General features: G+C 39.7%; 1 protein-coding gene across 2 annotated transcripts in view; it reads right to left on the reverse strand.

Moving 5' to 3' along the window:
- Kcnh5 (potassium voltage-gated channel subfamily H member 5) overlaps nucleotides 1-22114 on the reverse strand; it is a 292910-nt gene that overhangs the window by 217021 nt on the left and 53775 nt on the right. Inside the window, 2 exon segments of one of the 2 annotated variants that reach the window (NM_133610.2) lie at nucleotides 16041-16433; nucleotides 20654-20769. In NM_133610.2, coding sequence (NP_598294.1) covers nucleotides 16041-16433; nucleotides 20654-20769 — 509 coding nt within the window. 2 annotated transcript variants of the gene reach the window in all.

Here is a 22114-nt window from a genome sequence, read left to right on the forward strand (position 1 = left end):
AAGAAATTAGCTCACATATTATAATGGCTTCACAGGCCCAGGTGTTAGCATCTGTAAATCGAAGTTCCAGGAGGGCCAACAGCATAATCGAATCCAAGTCTGAGGACTAAGAATCAAAGCTGTTTTATTAGTCCTTGTCTCTCTGACCGAGACAAAATGGATGAAAGACCCAAGACCCAATCAAGTTATAAAACAGAAGAGAACAAAGAAGGCAAAGAAAAGGGAGGAGAAAAGGGAGAATAAGGAGGAGGAAGAAGAGAAGGAGGAGTGGGGAGGAGGAGGAAAAGAAATTCCTCTTTTTTCCATTTTTGTTCCATTTTGCGTCCTTAACATACTGAAAGAGACCCATCCACCTAGGGGAAGGTGGTTTCCTCTGTCAAATACGCTAATGCAAATGATCATCTTATCTAGAGCTACAAAAACAACAGCAGCAGCAACAACAAAAATGAACAAACTTAACCTTCCAAGAGAAGAGGAAAAACTTGAGGACAACACTGAGTGAGTCAGATTAATCATGAAACAGCTGAGTGAAGACCTGCAAATCCTGACCAGAGCTACAACTTTGGAGCGAACAATCGTATTTTCTAAAGCAAGTTTCTAATGATTTATTGACAATATATGTTCGTGCATTCTTATGGGCTATCATTAAAATTATATCCATGTCAAACAAGACAAATAAATGCAGTCAGAAAGTAGCTCCCTGTTCACTTGAGCCCATTCTGATCCCAACTTCTCCCTATCCAACCCCGTCATTCTAATAATTAGCCAACCCCATAGTGTTAGACCCACCCATCTAATATTAGGATTGGCCGTCTACTGAGCCGAAGCCTCCTTAGTCATTCTGATCTAAGACCATATTTTGCTTTCTAAGCTAACATTGTTCTTTTTTCTGTGCTCTAAAACAATGTCATCCTTTTATTTAATCTGCCTATCACTTTTTTTTTTATTGGTTCTTTTTTTCGGAGCTGGGGACCGAACCCAGGGCCTTGCGCTTCCTAGGCAAGCGCTCTACCACTGAGCTAAATCCCCAACCCCTCTGCCTATCACTTAAACTCACATGAATATCTTTTCTTAACAGCCACATTTAACCATAACGTACTTTCCTATGTGGTTCAACTTCTAAGCACTTAAGTCATTATCTATGTAATATATACATATATACTATTTAAATTTTTCATTTTCTTCACTGCATTTTTCTCTCACTGGAATATAAACTAACCAAAATGGTCAAAACATGATTAATCTTCAGGCAGGCCTCATCTCAAGTCCAAACCCCTGACTTCCTTTCCTTAGGGCATTTACCATTGAAAACGTCCAGTGAAAAATTCTTTCTCTAGTCCTTTAATATGTAAATTACTTAATCCCTTGCTGGTTTTATACAGCACAAATTACTCTTTATCAAGGACTTTGGGGACTATTTCTCATAACATACTCATAAAAAGACAGAGCCCTCCCTATTGTCCAGACTCTAGGCCTGACTGTGGTGAGCGCCAGTTAGCAAGCACAGGTGGCCTAATCCCATTGACCAACCCTCCCAGGATTTGTCTCAGCAAAGTGATTTCATTCTCCTACTTCCATTGCAACAATCTTTCTCCAATAGTCCTGAATAAAAAATTCTTTGTTCTTATTATGCCTGATACAACTTCTCTTAACTATTTCTATGAAGACAGGAGGATTTGCAAGCTCACCCACTGCAAGATCCCTATCATTTAGAGTACAAAAAGAACCCATTACATAATTGGGAGCATGTCGGTGAAGGAAATAAAGGAGAGGAGTTTTCCTTTTTGCACCTAAAGGATGACTTCAATAGAAAACATAAATACTCTTTGGGTCACGCTTATGTATTTCTAAATGCACCATCGCATCTCTAAAGTCAGTTTAAACAATTATTGTTTGCTATAAATACCAGAAACTCAATCAATGTTAGTGGTATGAACCTATCATTTATGCTAACATGGATATTATATATCTCATAAAAATAATCAGTTTTGCCAATATAGACAACATTGTCATTAATTAGACATATTGGTATTAATTTTATTTTTTAGACTTTAATACTGAACATGAAATAAATTGATTCTAAAATCCAAATGGATACATTAGATGTATATTTTAGCTAGTCTAAAACCTTGTAATTATAAGAAAATAATGTTCCCTAGTCCCTGATATCTATCATCTCCTCAGTAACAGTGTCAGGAACAATGGAAGAGGGAGGGGCTCATAAACCTCACCCCTAATGGGAAACTACTGACAGTAAAGGGCTTCTGGAGGAAGGAGAATTTGTTCTTTAAAGGTGTGACTCTCAGTAGGCTGACTACGCTCCAGTGAATGGCACCACAGCCATGAATATAAAAGTAATACAATTGGATTCCCTTGTATTACTAAAATAAAATACAATTTTAAAAAGAGGTGGTGAGGAGGAGGTATGGGGTTGATCTCAGAGGAGTTAGGGGAGTAATAAATGGCAAATATGATTAAAATACATTGTGTGCAATTCTAAAGGAATTGATAAAAAATACTATCTTATGTGGCTAGAACAATTATAACAGCTATAAAATCAAACAAAAGCTTTTGAGAAGACCATTCCAAACTTAATATAATTCCTTGTGCAACAATAATAGTATCTGAAGAGAGCTAATATTTAATTGGCACACTGACCTATGCACAAACACATATTGTCTTGACACTGCATTTCGAGCACTCAGAAGCTTGAGAGAGGAGACTTGTTAAACTCTGAACTAGCCTAAAATACAGAGTCAATTCAAAGCTAGCTTAAGCTATATAGAGAGACCTTCGAAAGAAGGGAAGAGGAAGCAGGAGAGAAGGAGAGAGAGAGAGAGAGAGAGAGAGAGAGAGAGAGAGAGAGAGAGAGAGAGAGTGGGGAAGGGTAGAGAAAAAGAAAAATGGAGTGAAAGAGGAGGAAGAGAGCGAAGGAGAGAGAAAATGGGCATCCCCCCAAAAGAACACAAAGTAAAATCTGTATCTGTACCTACAGTTCTAACCAATTAACCCTGTCAACTCACAAGACTGCCAATGGTTACCACCGACTCAGAAAGCAGGCAAGATAGCAATTACTGCTCATTGGTAAAACAAACCTCTTCGTATGGGGATTGACCTCATAGTAATCTGTGGTATCTGTCCATCTTCCCACAACAGACAAGTCATAAATGAGAAAGGAACACTAGAGCTACCTTGACTTAAAGCAATGAGATCTGACACTGCCCTCCCCCAAACACTCCATTGGACACAAAGCTGAATTAATATCTGTCTCCAGTAGCATGGCTTTTTCCTCTATCTCTGTATCTACGAAAGTGACCCTATTTTCCAAGAACTTCCTGCCCCAAATTCTTGTTTTCCTGTTATTGCACATTTCCAAAGACCCATAACTCATCAGGCGAGAGCATCAGCAGACAGACAGCTTGTTCTTGTAAGATCCTTTCATCTCTTTGATTCAAAACTCACATCCTGGAACTGGGTGTATCTCAGCAGTGGAGCTCATGCTCAGCATACACAAAGCCCCGAGTCATTCCCTGGGGCCAAAAATAAACAATCATCCTCACTTCGCTATCGCCACTAAAGCTCATCCACTGCATCATACCTTAAAGCCTTACCCAACTTAGCAGAGCACCACAACCAGCTCCAGCTTAGAAACTCCAACCTTTGCGGAACGCCTGCCCTCCTCAAGAGTTTCTGTCCTTGTCTGTCATCCCAGTGATGCAACCCAAACTTCATAAGGTAATGTTCACCCTTACCTTTGATCAGTAAAAAAGCCAAGTCTGTTATGTCTTATTGGCAAGTTGTGTTAACGATTTGGAAGCATGGAACTTTTGAGAGCCTCGTGGCTGGCTAACTTTACCAAACCTTGTATCTTTCATAGCAGTAGTCCCGGTGTAGGTGTCCGAGTCTCACATGGATATGTCAGAGTCACGCCATTTATGAAACTCACTTGGCAACTTCATCTGGGTGTGTATAGTGGATTGAAAGTTTCTTGTAGTTCAAATACAAATGCCGACCCTTCTTTATTATTATCTATTTACTTATTTACATCCCAAATGCTGCCCCTCTCTTGGACCCTTCACAGTTCTTCCCCCATCCCTCCATTGCCTTTGAGAGGGTGCCCCCGGCATCCCCCCCTACCCTGGGACATTATGTCTCTATAGGATTAGGCACATCCTCTTCCAATAAAGCCAGAGAAGGCAGCCCTCTGCTACATATGTGCTGGGACCAACCCATGTATGCTCTTTGATTGGTGGCTCAGTCTCTGGGAGTTCACCAGGCTGACCCTTCTTTTTAACCTCTTTTTTTTACTTCCAAGGGACACAGATGAATTTCTTTCATTGATCCCTAGAGTGACAAAGGAAGAGAGTTTACCAAAGTCAGAGTCTCATGAAGAAAGAAAAGTGGTTTATTCACTCTTCACAATGTCCGATAAACAAACCTTTCCCTTTTTTATTTTATTTTTTTTTTTTATTTTTGAGGCAGGATCTCATTGTGCAGCTGACTGCCCTGGAACTCCCTGTGGAGAGCAAGCTTTCCTCAAACTCAGAGATCTGCTTGTCTGCTCCCCCTACCTCTCCCAAAAGTGCTAGAATCAAAGCTGTGCACCACCATGCCCATCTTAAACAACACTTTTTAAGGATGAAGACAGCAGTGACAGAGATAAGCATATTCCTGTGGATTGCTGTACATCGTGTGAAAGAAGTAACGCAGTGGAATTCAGTAACGGTAGGTAGTTCTTCCCATTAGATCCACAGAGAAAACATTCTCAAGCATGGGAATGAGTGCTGCACAAAAAGATGAGAACAAGTTCTAGAGAAGCATGCACATGGCTGAGGTGCGGTTTCCACTCACAGCATGCAGACAGCAATGTATTCCAGCTCTCCTTTGCCCTTATTTTAGAATCCTGCCCCAAAGCTCAAATACAGGAAGCATTCATCATGAATGAAGATCAGAGCAGACCAAAGTGTCTTCTTATGTAAGCAGAGAAATCAAACAAAGGCACCGCGTTACTTGTTTTTCCCTCTTCTCTCCAAGCTAATTCCCTCAGCAGACAGACCATTTGGTCTCACAGGAAAGCTCGGGCAAAATAATATGGGCCTGCAACATTGTTCAATTTCAAATATAAGAAGAATGCTTATCATTAAAGCTGTGTGTTACCCAGCCAGTAAACACAAGGAATAGAATCTAAAGTCTTAGACCAGACCTACTACATTCCAATTCGGAACCCAAGGCTGACCCTACCCTCAACCCTTTTCTCCCCTTTGAGTTTCACTCTGGCCCACCTTTTATCACTAAGATTAGTTGTTTAAAAGTCATTTTTCTCTCAAGCTAGAATTTGGGAGCTTTTCCATTCTGAGACTGTACCATGATCACCTTTCACTAGATACCCTCAATGCTTTTTATGCTCAGTGGGAAGTCCCACCTACACCCCAAAGTAATCAACCACTAACCACGTGCAACGGAATGGCAGATCTGGCCAATCAAACTGGAACATTTCCTGCATGTGAGGATAAGTCTATGCATAGGTTGGAACTGATCAGAGATATGAGCACAGTGTCCAAAAGGCAAGGAATCCCCTTTTATCTGTGATTTTCTCCAGATTCTTCACTTCTACTAGTAACAAGAAATGGGTAATACAAGCAAACATGATAAACTATAAAACCTCAGCAGAACAGTAATAGTGTAGGAAATGAATGGCAGTAAGGTAGGAACTGAAAATCCAAGGTGTTCAGTTAGAAAGAATCTTTACTTTAGGCAAGCATAAGATCTGCCTTCTACACTTTCAGAAGCTAACAGAGTGCCTAACCCTTCAGTGTTTAAAGATCTTTGTACAGTTTCAACTCTTCACGGAAGTGGCAGATCACATTAGGTAAACCATGAATCTATGACTCATCCAAATATAAATATAAAATACAAATCTTAATTGGAACACTTAGGTTGTTAAAAGTAGGAGAAATCAAGTACACACACACACATACACACACACACACACACACACACACACACACACACACATATATATATATTTATATATATCAGGCATAGTATAGGAGAAATCCATTGCATGTATGCTTATCTAAAAATTAATGTTTAAAAATGAGAAAGGAGGGGTTGGGGATTTAGCTCAGCGGAAGAGCGCTTGCCTAGCGAGCGCAAGGCCCTGGGTTCGGTCCCCAGCTCCGAAAAAAAAAAGAAAAAAGACAAAGAAAAAAATGAGAAAGGAGATTGTTGATTAAGAATTCCACTGGATAGATTGAAGTCAACTGAAGGACTCTGAGATAAGACCTTCTGCTGTGGAGTGTAATCCAGCAGAAAAATCAATGTCACATACACACTAAAAGGTAGAAAAAAATGAGGATATATTCTGGGTTTATGGATAATAGCACTTCATATAGCATTCATACTAATTCTTCCTTATTTGAGCTGTCAATAAAACATTTCAGTCAACATAACAGCAAATGTTTTTAGCGGATAACAACAAAATGATTCTGAAATCTACATGAAGAAGTGAAACAAAATATCAAGCATACTATTGAAGAAAAAGAACAAAACCGAAGATGGTTGATGCTACCTCATTATAAGGCGTACTGTAATGCTACAGCGAACGAGAGAGTATGGAGTTGGTAAAAGATTAGAAAAACAGACGAATATAGCAGGACATGTAAACTAGAAGTACATAACACATAACCCACACGCAACACTTACTCAGCTGATTTTTGACAAAAGAACAAAGTAGAACACGGTAACAGTGGCAACAGTTTTTTTTTCAACAAATGGTAGGAGAGCAAGAACAATAGCGCATACTCCTATGCAAAGCCCAAAAGCACTTAGTCATAGTCAATAAAAAACAGAAAACATAAAGCGTGGTGGGGCGGGGTAACACAGATGTCTCCGTCCATTTTCTGTTGCTATCACAATACTACACACTGAGTATTTTATAAAGAAACATTATCTGAGTTAAGGCTTCTAGTCCACAGTTAAGGGGACATAGCTTATGAAGTCTACCTTGCTATAGATCGTAAGGCAACACAAGGCATCACCAAGCAAAAGCCAGGAAATCCATGAGAGCCCTATCCAAGTGGGTGCTGATGACAGGCTATGACACGTCTTAAGACTGAATATAGATATGGTGCATTTTCCCAATGGATGCATTGGGAAAGAGCAAAACAGGCCGAGACCTCTCAGAGCTTTAGGATAGCTTTCTCAGCTACAAAACTCATATCGAAGCATATTCCTCAATGCATCAATGTTGAGAAAGGATACCTAAGGGGAAGCATTTAGACCCCAAGTGCTCCATGTCATGAATTGTTAATGCCACGTATGTAAGTCAATGTCTTCTGCTATGTGAGACACTGCATAAGGCCCTCACCACTCTCATGCCAGCTCCTTCACCCACGTTTCCAAGCACTGGAACCAAAAAGCAAATCCCTGTTACTTATAATTTATGTTTGAAACAAAGTGAGCAAGGCACTAACTTAATAACTTAAACCAATCTGCCTATCTACAAAATCCCTATCAAAGTTCCAATACCATTTCTCAAAGAAACAGAAAAACAATCTTAAAATTCATATGTAGACACAAAAGATGTCAATAACAAAAGCAATCCTAAGGACAAAGAATAATGCCATAGGTATCACCATTCTGATTTCAAATCAAGCTACAGAACTATAGTAAAAATATCAGAATGGTCCTTACATAAAATTGGAGACATAGATTAAAGGCACACAGTAAAGGACCCATATACAAATATTTTCACTCCTCTCCTTCAAATTCATGGCCTTTCTTAATTGTGTGCATGTGTGTGTGTGTGTGTGTGTGTGTGTGTGTGTGTGTGTGTGTGTGTGTGTTTCTAAATATAATCTATTCAGTCCTTATAAAGTTACTTGTACATATGTTTTCAGGGATAAATGACCATTTGACACTGGACAACAAACTGGCATGCTCTTCCCTGGGGAAGACCCACCTTTCCTGTCCCCAGATTTCTTCTGTTGCCTGTTGTTGTTTTTTGGATAGGTTGAGGCCTCATGGGCTTTTCCCATCCAGTGCTCCATGTTCGTTTCTGACATCCTTGTTTGGCTCATATTTGAGCAGTCATGTTGGTGAACTATTATCTATATAGCTTCTTTCTGATGTTACTAGGAGACACAATCTCACAGTAGACTCCTTGATCCTCAGGTTCTTTTGCATTGCAGAGGAGGAAAAGTACATTAGCAAGAAGAACCTCTTTAGCATCCAGTGTTAGAAAGAGCTGGCTCTCCATTTAACAGAAGAATGAACCCAATTCCTATCTCTCACCCTATTCAAAGTTCAACTCCAGATACAGCAAAGACATTAATAATTGAGTTGAAACATGAAAACTGATAAAGAAAAATTAGTCAAAGCACTTCAAGATTCACATATAAATAAGGACTTAATAAAGCTCCGGGTACTCAATAAATAAGGCCAACAATTAAAAAAATGGAACCTCAAAATTTAAAACTTCTACTCAGAAAATAAAAAAGTTAATAAATTGAAGAGGTCAAGTACTAAATGGAGCACATCTTGGATAGCTATACCTATCACTAGAGACTAGTACCGGGAATACACACACACACACACACACACACACACACACACACACACACACACACATACACATGTACATACATGTACAGATACATACTTACAAAGCTAAACAAGAAGAAATCAATAAGTCTGCTAAGGAAATAGACAGGTCTCAAAAGATTAAGAAAAAAATAACCAATAAACATTTGGAAACACATTCAGCCTCATTAGCCATCAGATAAATAACAATTAAAACAACTCTGGGATTTATATCAACCCTCTTAGAATAGCAGTCATCAAAAATATAAGTAACAACAAATACTATGAGGGTGTGGACAAAAGGAAAGCTCTCGCTCTGCTGGTGGAATATAAAGCAGTCAGCCCACTACAGAAATCAGTATGGAGTTTCCTCAAGAAAATAAAAATAGATTTCCTGTGTGACCAAGCTATACCCCAAATAGCCCAACTCAACACATCCCAGAGAAACGTGTACACGAACGTTCATTTCATCATCTCGATTCACAATACCAAGAAACAAGATCAGCACAGACGTCCAACAAGAGAGGAGTGGATAAAATGTGTTTCAGCTGTAAAGAACAAAGTTATATCCTTTAGGGAAAACTAGAAGCATTGGAAATAGCCATAAACGTAATTGAGCCATCTCATAAAGAATATTGCATGTTTCCTCTTATTTGTGCTTCCTATATTTTATGCGCATACATAAAATCATGTGTGCTCCTAGGATGTGAAAGTGGAAACAAACTGTCTAGGAAAGGAGGTCTAGTGGGGAAGGGACAGAGGCACAGGGGATTGTTAGGCACACAATGTACACCTGGACAAACAGTAGCCTCATACAGCACAGTACCACGAACAATGATTACTAAGAGGAAATGGTAGAACGACACAGAAGAAATTGCATTCTACCACCTTCCTAATCCTCCCATTTTTGCTTTCAATGATCTATTTTAATTTAAAACATAATAGCAAGTCAACTGTTTAATTAATGGTATCTACTATTACTATTCTCGGATCCAAAGTGGCAAAAGGGACAGAGAGGTTCTAGTCTGACAAAACTCATTAACATCTACAAGCACGATTACCCTCTTCTGGATTCTCAATTCTTATTATGATAACTAGAGGTAAAAATCACAGTTTTAAATGTATGAGGTGACGTGAGGAGAGCACTATGACAAGCATAATTATGAACAAATGATAATGTGGACACTGTTTCAAAAGACTTTTCTAAAAATTAAAACTCATATCGATTTCTACTTAGCCATTACGATTCATCTTCTTTCCCTGCAGCATCTGTGCATGAGTGATCATTTTCCTAATGCTGCTTTGCTCTGACTCATTGTTCAGGCTTACCATGTAGCCATACTATCACCCCTCTATCCCCCTTGCTACTGAGTTGTCTGCAGACCCAATCTTTCTTTATATACTTTATACACGTAGCTCCCCTGAGATTTCCCCAAATCAAGTACTCTAGGCCCCCATGCTGGTTCAAACGCACACTATGAATGAGCTAGATTCTACTCTTAGGACTCATGAGAGAATATTTTATCCTCTATTTTATGATTTCTGGAACATACATATTCCTCATTCTTAGACCAAAAGCTTTCTGTAATAGGTTCTTTCTTTCTTGCCCCGTAGTTTTCTCTAAAAGGCACATATCCAGTTCACAAATTCCTAGTAAATCAAATTACCTTCAAAGAGAATAGCAAGGATCTTGAAAATAAAGTGATATTAAGCTGCCTTAAGTTATTTTGTGCATGTACATGAATGAAGGATTAAACTGTTGTTCCCAGACTTATAGTCTCTCTTATTCCCTAGTCCCCACTTGCTGGTGTAGTTCCTCTTCCATTTTTACATCATTGTAGAAATCACCAAGAGTTAGTAAGACCACATGGCTTCATACCATTGGTGTATATCTATACAATGAATAAGCTACCACAAGGACTTACTGTTCACCACCTCAGTATTTACAATGAAACTACACACAGAAAACACAACAAATAAAGTAACAACAGCCTCTCAGACTGGTAGAACTTTTCAAGTGAAACTCATTAGTATCTTTTCACACTTAGTCCTTGAAACCATCTTGTAAGAAACTCAAGGCAAGACTGAGGAAAAGCCACTCTGTAACCACAAAGCATGTTCTATACTAGACAGAAGAGTCCAGGTCATCCGAAGACTAATAATAAAGTTGAAATAATTTTAACCATATTAATGCACATGGATGCACACAAATGGAGATGAAATATGAAGGTATTAATTAGAAGTGTTGAGATGGATGAAAGGAAGCCTTCCTGGGAAAGGAAGCCGAATGTTATGTAATGGATGGTTAATTAAGAGCCAACTCTTTAAGAACTGAATCCGGAGGAGGGCAAGGATGCATTAAATACCATACAAGCAAAGAAACAAGTGGATGCATAGATCGTACAGATAATGAGGTGGAAGAATCACATAATTAAAGGAACAATGTGGAATCAAAGTATAATATATTGAATTTAAAGAAAGTGAAGACGAGCTGGAAAGATGGCTCAGCAGTCAAGAGCATATGTTGCTTTTGCAGAGGTTCAATTCCCAGCCTACACATGGTGGCTCATAACAATCTGCCATACCAGTCCCATGGCATCTGATGTTCTCCTTTGACCTCCACAAGTACCAGGTCCACACATGGTAGTGTACATGCATACATACAGGCAAAACACTCATGCACATAAAATAACAAAATGAATAGATGTTTTAAATTATCAAGAAGAATGAACGGAAGTCCTCGTGTTATTTGGGAGAAAGGTAAAGAGTCTCCCAAGCTTTTGGGATTTAAGTCAGTTGCTAATATAAAAATGTAAGAATTATGGATTAGCAGGGATATACATTCAACCCATTAGAAAGGGTCCAGTGTATTGAGGGAAGCCTTAGTCCATACAGTAGAGCGTAAAGTACCATGGAGGCAGCACAAAAAGAAAAGACAGGAAAAGCATGAAAAATGAAAAATGTACAATGCTCTAAATAAGTCAGAATGCATTTAATCACAGTAAATATGAGTAAATTAAGCTGCACAGTGTGACGACTCTCGGAATCTATCTAGTCTTTATAAAATATACATTGAATGTAATAATCTACAATTACGGAGCATTAAATATAGCAATGTACATGCCAAGTGCACACGAATGATACAGAGCAAATTTAGCTGCATTGGTATTGAGCAAAAAGGAATCATTGTGGTCAAAGCAAGTTAGAAAATACTGATAAAGCAATCCCCAGAAGCTGCAGCAGCAAGATGATGCTTTGGAAAGCAGCTTAGAATAAACAAGAAAATTACAGGGCTTGTTCAACATATTAAACAAAAAGTGCTCCAGAGGGGAGAAAAACAGAAAAAAAGCAGAAAGGAGCAAGAATTATCATGAAAATAAATTATCAAGGCAGAATTCATTATCTTTGAGATCAAAGAAGGCCATGCCATCGATATCTGTGAAAATGTATGAAACTGGCCCTATTCTAAGGCATGTCATCAGGCAGTGTCTAAACCTTATAGCACAAGAGATACATTAAGCCTCTACAAAGAGAAAACAGGTCATGGGAAAAGGATCAAAAACTATAATGGTTTCAAGTTTCTTAAATGGAACCATCGATAGGTAGAGTACATTTGTATCATATCTTCAAAATCCTAAAGGAAAATTACCTCCAGGAAAAAAAATTCAACATCTAACCAAACTCTTGAATGGGAAGGATGGTGAAGAGACATTTGTGTAAATCCATGATATTGAATAAACATCTCTTGCACTGGTAGAGTGAGAAGATAGTTAATCAAGGAGTGGAAACCATCAGATTAAACATCGGATAGGAAGTGCATAGAAATGAGCGCCTTTGGGGAAAATAGAAAGGGCAGAGAAGGAAAAGTAACCATGGGATGCTGGACACCTCAGTGATGGCAAGTCTGTTGAATATAAATGTGCTGGCAATGTTTATTGAACCAAAGGGATGAGCTACCTTTATGAGAATAAGTTGATGGCAATAAAGCAGGTAGGAAAGGAGTCTGAAAGCTGAGACTCCAGGATTCAAAGGCAAAGAGGAGACCTAAAGCTGAATCATCAGAGGAAAGGTAGACAATTGTGTTCCTCAGTGGCATGGAAATAAATTATAATAAATAAATAAATAAATAAATAAATAAATAAATAAATAAATAAACCACCTAAACAATTGAAATCATTTCCTAGAGTTTATTCTTTTTTAAATAAGGTTTTGCCTACTGTTCTTCAAAGAACCTTTACCTATTTTTACTCCCTTGACCAATGTGTGACAATCGCCCCCCCACCCTCTCCAAACTGCTTTGTCCATACACGTCCTAGAAGGAACAAGCGCCAAGCCAGAGTCACTGTGCAAAAAATTGACTAGAATAAATGTCTGAAGGACATAGAGAATGAAGGACAGGAAGTTGGGGTGAAACCTCTAGACAAAACAGATATCTAGCATCACTCAAAAAGTTAACAGAAAATTTGACATAGGAGAGTTCAAAATGCAGCACAGAAAGAGAGAAGGCCAGAATGACCGTCATCCAAATACTTATATGCCTGCAGTATGTAGTAACAACGGAGGGAAAGAAAAGCCAGGAATTGGATGGAAAGTGGGAATGGATAGACGGAAGGTTTGGAGAGAAGAAAGAGAAAGGAAAATCATTGTAATTAAAACACAATCTCAAAAGTAAATAACCAGCGACAAATGTTAAGTCGTCCCACTATCCCTTTTAATGACGAACCTCCCTCCATACTTAGTGACAGGCCGAGAGCACCTTTGAGAAACGTGTCTTCAACATGACACTGTATCAGTCAGACCCGGAACACAGCCACCTTCAGAAAACTGTGTTCAGCAGTGCGTTGTCTGATGTTAGCAACTGGCTGGAGAGAGTTAAAGCGAAGAGGGCTTGATCTCCTGTTCTGTGGCTTTCCACGGTGTACTAATTCACACTGTGGCCAGTTTCAAGAGACCAAGGCGACACCTCTGAATTCTGAGCTTGAAATCAGTGGGAACAACTGGCTTTCCATGCCAGAGCTTGGCCTGGGACAGTGTTGGCTGCACAGGGAAGAGAAGTGTGAGCAGCAGACCCCCTCGGATGCCGTACTCAGCAGCCTGGTGTTTTCAGTGCAGCTCTGACCTTTCGGGTCTATAACTGGGAACGGAATCTCAAAGTAGGTTACTCTGCAGTGTCTTTAGAATGAATGAGGTCAAGTGTCTTTTAAAATAGTTCTATGTTCACATATTATGACACAATGAAGCTCACAATCATAGACACGTCTCATTATGATGGAATGAATTTCCTTATGCTCTTTTCTGTGCATCAAGTCACACTATTGACTTCTTTATCAACTAGCAAAACACATACACTTAAGGTGTACATATTTGTCTGACTTATCTAGACATTATGGAATAACTAAATATCGCTAATTGATGTATGTATTGTCACTATCCATGATCATTTTTGTGGTGAGAACACTTAGTCCCTGCTATGGTTTGCATACAGACTGCCCCCCCCAGAGACCCATCTTTAGGGGCTTCTTCCCCAGGGTTAAACTGCAGGCTTTTAGGAGATAGGGCCTAAGGAAAGCCCTTAAGCCACTTGGGAGTGTGGTCTTACAATGGCTTGTGGTGCCCTGCCAATACCCTTTCGGTGTATTTCTGGGGTAAGATGTGGCTGCATGTGCTACCACATGTTCACATCATTTCTTTTTAACCAGAGACCCTAAGAAATGGGGCTGCTAAATCTTGTTCTTGGACCTCCAAATCTATGAGCAGAATATTGCCTTCATAAGTAATCTGTCTAGGTATTTTGTTACGGTAATGCAAGTTTCACTAATAGGCCCTCACTCTCCCTAATCAATCAACTTCTTCAGTACTTTTTAAGAATATAGTACATTTCTAATTGTGTCCTCATGTGGCACAACAAATCTTTATCAATATACTCTTTCAGCATTTTTAAGACTATTGTATATTTCTAATTGTGTCATCATGTGGCACCTCTTCTGAATGAATGAAATTTTGTAGTCTTAGTTCAACATCTTCCCAAGCCTCCTTTAATAGCATAGGGCACTGCCCCACCATTCTTCCCTACTTATTTGAGATCAACTTCATTCAAATCCCCACATAACTGATTGTTTCAGTAAAACCTTTATGCCTATGTCTAAGTAACTGAAACCATAACATGCTCATGTAATAATCCATGTGGGAAATGGAATACTGCTTATTCTGTTTTATCTTATGATTGGCATTTTCAAAGTTAGTTCCTCGTATACTTTTAACAGCTTGCTGTATGTAGACTCTAAAATTAAAGAATAGATATCATTCATTGATTTTCCATAACTCTAGAGTAATAGTTATGTGTACACTATCAAAATAAAAAGGGCAACATTTAACTTAGGGAAAGTACATTTAAATATCAATACGATGTTGATGGAGAAAGAAAATTTATGGAAAACTCAACAAAGAAAAGGTTCAGTCTACTCCCAACACAGACAGAGCCACAGTAGTGCAATGAACTTTCCAACTGGGTGATCTAATGGAGATACTGTAGCGTCTTTAGGGAAAACAACATGGTTACATTATCATTGTTAAAACAATTTAATAACAGACTCGTTATACTGTCTGACCTGAGTTTTCTTATTGGTTGCATCCTCCCAACTTGGTACAATGATTTGTAAATCATTCATCCGTAACTTAGAGAGAAGAAGCTGTGAGCGAAGGGATCCTTTAATACCCTTTAATATTGCCATTTTCACAAACACCATAGAGCAGAACCCTGAGTGAGGCCAGACATCAGAAGTCACCAAATACACTTTCTACCTATCCCTGTATCTATAATGAATTGAAAGCAAAAGCAGAAATCAAAATTCTAACAGTTCAAAAACTGTTGGAAAATATGTGGGTTTTTAGGTTAACTCTTAAAACATAAGTGAAAAGTTTGTAAGCACGTGGAGTTTTCAAAGTTGCTGTCTTTCAGAGAAAGCATATTTTTGTGCCCTGAGCCCATCACCTGGACTGTGAACTACGTTTGACTCCAAGTGTGCCACTGCTGTGTTCTCCGAAATGAACCTTCCACCCCTCCTCCTGCTGCTCTTCCTCCTGCTTTCTTGTTCTCCCTCTTCCTCCCCTTCCTTCTGCTCCTTCCCTTCCTCCTTCTCCCCTGCACTATCCTCCTTCCTCCTGTTCCTCCTCTACCTGCTTCTTCCTCCTGTTTTCCTCCAATCACAATTTTCATAGCCCTTTTCCCAGCAATTCACTTGTTCATCCAAAAAATCATGGGGAAGACACAGGGAGAAGTTAATTTAAGAAAACCAACTGTGATTTTTGGCACATGCTTAATAATAACGGGGGCATAAATGGAAGGGAAACTGAAAAAGACATTTTATCGTCTGTGCAATCCTTGGAACTCTACCGTTTTCAAAACATTTGATATCCAATACTCCAAAACTAAAACCAAAACCAAAAAAAAAACTTACCTCATCCACATTTTCAAAGGCATTGATGATGTCATAAGGTAAACAAGACAGCAGATCAATCACAAACCAAGTTTTCAGATAGTTCATCCGTATGAGTTTTGGGTCAGAAATGACCTCTCCACCCGGCCCCACAAAAGTCGTGTGAAAGTTTAAAACGATGTCCACCAGAAAAATAACGTCCACCACGCTGTCCAGAACCAGCCAGGCGATATTGTTCTGTTTTGTTTTGAAGGAAACGTTGTAAGGAACCATGATGGCGGTGTAGAAGGTAAGAATTAAAATCACCCAATCCCACGTAGTTTTGAAAGCACAGTAATGTAAGATGATGTGCGGCGGCGTCTTTGGCGCTTCTTGTTTGTACTGAGGAAGGATGTCTGATCCCAGCTGAAGAACCTAAAAGAAAGCAACGGTGTATATAAACATGTGGGACACCTCTGAAGACAGATATGATTGCGCCCCTGCTGGGCGCTCAAACCGCAGACCAAGTCACGTAATCGTCAGTTTTAGGCCAATCGTACTTTATTGTTTCCCTTTTCCAAAATGCCCCAAATTTTACCCAAAGGACCCATATGTGAGTGCAACTATTCCACAGTTGATATGATCTCTGGCCACTGGTCCATCTGCCTGGCTCTCCGGTGGCTAATCTTGACCCGGGTGCTCCTGCGCATGCACTGGGCAGGCCTGACAAGAATCATGTGACTTTCACTGGCTGTTCCATAGTTACTTGGATGACTGACCATCATTCATTGTTCGCATATATTAAACACCTTAGAAAACATACTTTTGCTTCTAATGGTCTCCCTGAATCCCAGGGCCTCACCGCTGGTAGTCTCGATGGATTTGCTCAACAAGAATCCTAGTGGCTAACAGGACAGTGTTGGGGGAGGAGGGGTGATACAGCCTATTTTTTCCCTTTTCTCTCTAAAATCAGGATGTAAAATAAGCATTGTGTTTCTTGTCTGGTACAAGCTTCCTTCAGAAAACAAAACACTAAATACCAGGTTTACCTCTCTGTACCACTTTAATAAGTGAAAAACTATCAGAGCAAGTTTTATACCAACCTTAACTTACTCTGCTGGGTCTAATTAAAGTAAGAGAAGGAAAGTAAGGGTCAAAGCTGGAGACCTGAAGACAGGACTCACATTGCCTGCTAGAACCTGGGAACTGTGAAACAAGTTGAGGAAGCATATCCAAAATTTCCATCTCTCACATTAATGCCATTAAGGGTAATGCGAGTGCCAAAGAGTGTGGCAATAGCGTTTCTTAACTAACTAGTAGTTACTCAGTGTTCTAGAAAAGGAAAGAATATAGGAGGGAGGAGTCAAAGTGATAAACGCATCAAACATTTGAATGCATGAATAATCAAAGATAAACATTAGCATATAGCTCTATGATTTATTCAATAACACACACACACACAAGCAAGTGCATTTGCTTATTCATGTATCTTTTGAAGTCTGGAAGAGTATTCGAAAATTTCTCATATATCAAGCTTACTTAGAAGACTAAGTATCTTGCTATTTTCAATATTAAAAAATATTACTAGTATTTTCTGTGGCTGCATATCATACTTAGGATTTTAACTCGGGGCTCTTAGCACTATTTTAAGGCCATTTCATGTATTTACCTACACTCTCGGAGCCCCAGGTCTATTTACCCCTAAGGTCTTAACTTACTTACTAACCATTTATCCTAGCAGGAAAGTGAGCACCACGTTGAGATGGAGTGCTAGATATAAAAGAACCGCACGTAGTTATGGCTTCTCTCTTACCTTCTGACCACCATCAGCTCCAGTCTCACTGGGGGAGGAGATGGAAAATGCTTCTTTTACCATCATCTGTAACTTCACCTTCTCTAGTTAGATCTCAAGCGGTAATCCAGTGTGTTTCAAATCTGGCCCACAATAGAATCTTCTCAAGTTTTCTGAAGTTTGGTGTATTCGCACCTAGACCCCACTCCTACCCCAGGAATCATGGCACTGGCCTTAAGTGGGTTTTGAGAAAGTCTGCATTTTATCTTTACCAGGCGATGAGTGTAGAGCTCACATAGTGTCTTTTTCTTCTCTTTTCCATTTCAATCCTAGCTAGTCAGACAGGATTAGCAAAGGAGAGAGATCTACAGATTCCAGAGGAAGGGGAGCAAGAAGAGGAGGAGAAAGGGGAAGGAAATAGAGAGGCCAGCGGAGGAATAGGGGAAGGGTAGACCACAGAAAAAGATGCAAACCTGTTGGGATTTGACCTTTGACATAGGCAGCCAGGTCTTCTACCTGAGCTCTGCCTTGTACTCTTCTGTGTGGCAGTGAGTGACAGCTCTGCCTGCCAGCTTCCTTTCTCTAAGAGTCGTGTGAGAATATAGTTACATGGCTGAGTTTGATTTTGCATCAATAGCCACACTGTTTCCACCTGAAGATCTAAGCCCTTGTTCTAAGGCAGAACTCACTGACAGAGAGAAGACAGTATTTATCTCTAGCCAACATTAGCTGAAAGCAATCAGTCAGATAACAGTACATGTGGACAATGTATTAACTGCTTCCATATGGGCAGAATCTTTTAACCTAGGATCTGCTTCAAATCAGGTGGAGAGGAGATCTAATTTATGTGCCTAGGAAAAGTGAAAATTCCAGAGGAAACTGTATCTTAGGACTTTGGTGTAACCAAAAAGACAGTACTCCTGTACCCACTTGGGGTTTCTTTTGGGTCTGGTTTTGGAAACCCAAAGGCACACTCCCCTCCGCTCCCCTGCATGACCATGGAAGAAGTCTCAGTTGGAAGTCTGGCAACTTCTCCCTTCTCTAAAGCAGCAAACTTCAGACCTGATAGAAAGCAGTATTGTGTTGGACTTGGTTTTATGAATCCTAAGTCACTGTCTGATTAAAAAAAAAAACCATGTCAGAAACAAAAGAAAAGGAAAAGTCAGATGGAAAGGAGAGTGAAAAACATCCCTCACAATGATGAGACGGAATGTGAAAGCTCGCACAAGGAACATCCTAGAGTAGCTGTGGTTCAGGGGGATGTTGCCCTCCTCCAGGCCCCTTCCCTCTAGTTGGGTAGTGGAGGGAAGAAAATCTGAGGATAAAGCAGAGACAGAGGCCAGCAGGAAGCCTGCCTAGAAAGCCTCAGCACATGCAAAAGCAAACTTGCCTGGGCTGGGCTCAGTGAAGGAACTGAACACTTCAGGCAGAAGGGAAGGAAACTTCAACGGAAGCAGTACTTGGTAAGGAGCACTGTTGTACTTAGTAAGGAGCACTATCGTACTTAGTGAGGAGCACTGTCATACTCGGTATGGAGCACTATCGTACTTAGTGAGGAGCACTGTCATACTCGGTATGGAGCACTGTTGTACTTAGTAAGGAGCACTGTTGAAAAGGAAACTCCACTCGGCTGCATTCAATAGTAAGCCAGCTGTGGGTCGTCTTTGTACACAGTATGAACAGGAATACTTAATATTGCATTCATCTCTTATTTAAGCATGGCTATACCAAAAAGTGTTCTGCCTTCTCCATGATAACAGCTATTAAGGGGGGGGAGGGGGCAGAGATACAGAGACAGAGACAGAGACAGGAAAAACAAAGAGAAAAGGAAAACTTCTAACAGGTCTCTTTGCTGGTTACGAACTAAGGAAAACTCCTGAACTCAAAATTTAAGGAATAGGCTTTATTTCCCAGCCCTCTCTGAATCAGAATTGGTATTTATAGCTAATTAAGACATGCCTCAGCTCATCTTTCTCTAGTAATGTAAATCAATGAACATATAGATTTAATGGTGTCTTTCTCCTCCTTACTAAGTTAATTCACATTTTACAAAGCCAGCATCATTTGGTTAGCGCTCTCTCTCTCTCTCTCTCTCTCTCTCTCTCTCTCTCTCTCTGTGTGTGTGTGTGTGTGTGTGTGTGTGTGTGTGTGTGTGATTTGGGGGTGCTAAGGTTATGCCATGACACACATGTTGAAGTCAAAGGAAATCTGCAGAAGTTGGTTCTCTGCTTCCACCATATGGATTCCAGAAATAGAATTCAGGATGCCAGCCTCACCAGCAAGCACCTCTGTCTAGTTCTTACACACACACACACACACACACACACACACACACACACACACACACAACACGAATGAAAGAATGAGAGAATAATGAATGCGTGCTCTGTCCCATTTGTTCAGTTAAATCATACATGCTCTAAGCATCACTTAATACAGCATGAACTACATTTCCATGCAAAAGTTGGAACAAACAAAAGGAAATATTCCACATTTCTACAGTTCTATAGATAGATAGATAGATAGATAGATAGATAGATAGATAGATAGATAGATGATGGATGATGGATGGATAGATAGATGGATGGATGGATGGACGGACAGACAGACAGATAGACAGATGATGGATGGATGATGGATGGATGGATAGATGGATGGATGGATGGATGAATGGATAGATAGATAAATGATGGATGGATGATGGATGGATGGATAGGTGGGTGGGTGGATGGATAGATAGATAGATAGATAGATAGATAGATAGATAGATAGATAATTACCTAGCAATTATGCTTATATTGAATAATTTGGGGGAAAGTGTATCAACGCCACTTCCTGGGAACATAGTCCTTCTCATACTTACTTCTGCCAGTCTTGAATGTTTGTGGACTGTCTCTGTTTTATTCATTGGTGTAAGCTGCTGTAACACACTCCGGCTGTTTGTCAAAGCCCGTGTCAACCGGGCAAATTTCGTCCAACCTTTAAAGGATGAGGAGAGAGTTTTGGTTATTGACATACAGTGAATTGAAAACCCCACATTCTCTCAGAATGTCAAAGGATTGCAGCCAATCACATGCTGTCCATGAAAACTGAAAAGTGTCAGTTTTATTCCTAAGTAAACACCCATCATATATTTGAAGTGTGACTAAAATGATGTACATTCTAATCTTTGTGGCACTTTGTAGCACTTGTGCCTTTCTCAGATCTATTATGTAGTCCCTGTAGACAAGGTAGATACTGGGTTTAAAAATAAACTGTGGTCCTGTTTGCTTGGTATGGGTTTGCTAAGGAAAAATGGCTGCCTAGCCACGCATCTGTGTGTTCCAAGTCCCTAGATCTCACTAATGGAATGTAAGCAAAAACATGGTGCCACATCCGTATCTCTATTTCAGAAGCAAGCTGATATCAAGGGGTTTCTTCCCCTTCTACCAGCTGGAGGCAAAGGGCAAGACCTGAGGGTAACCGTAGGCCAATACACTGGATAGCTGTGCAGAAGGATGCCAGCCAGGGCCACTTGCTTTGGATTATTATATGAACAAAAAATAGGCTTCTCCTGCATCAAATAAATGTTGTTCCTTATTAATAAAAATAACACATAACATTAATACATTATTATTGTTTGTTAGAGCAGCTACTATCACCCTAATGAAAACAGTTCTTCCGGGTGTTGTACACAGATTTGTACAGGAGGAATAGCTCAGTTCCAACCGCTCTCCCATATTGTGGTTCTTATCGCACATTCTACCTTCCTTGTAGCATAACAAACGTTATTTCCCTCATTAACAATTGCACTGATATCTAAAAAGTTATGCTTTGAATATCTAAAGCCCTAATCACATTTTCTGAAAGAGAAGTTGCTTTTGGGAAAAAGGAATGCGAATTTAATGGGAAGAAAATTTCTTCTGGGGTCTCAAATTGCCATTATTAAAATCATTAATTTCAAAGAAATACCAATGAGATGTGAGCAAATAGAGAAAATTCTGGCCCTGTCTCGACTCTCCTTTCTCTAGCTAGATCAAAAGCTAAGCTCTATTGAAGATTTGTTTAAAGCCATTTCAGCATTTCCGCAGTATTACCCACTGACGGGATAGTCTCCAATCTGCTCCTTAAAAATGAAAACTGCAGCTGGTCAAAAGGGCTGAATGTAGTGGCTTGATGAAATTTCAGATGATTCAATGAACACTGAAAAAACCCGGGCCTACAGAAGACTAATGCCTGTCAAATCGCAGAGTACAGGTAACACGGACTTTACTACTAGCCTGATTATTCAGGCTTAGAACTTCTCCCACCAATTTTGCTCCTTCTGTGTGTTCACAGATTGGGT

Source organism: Rattus norvegicus, chromosome 6 (assembly GCF_036323735.1).
Source record: "Rattus norvegicus strain BN/NHsdMcwi chromosome 6, GRCr8, whole genome shotgun sequence".
NCBI classification, from domain to species: domain Eukaryota; kingdom Metazoa; phylum Chordata; class Mammalia; order Rodentia; family Muridae; genus Rattus; species Rattus norvegicus.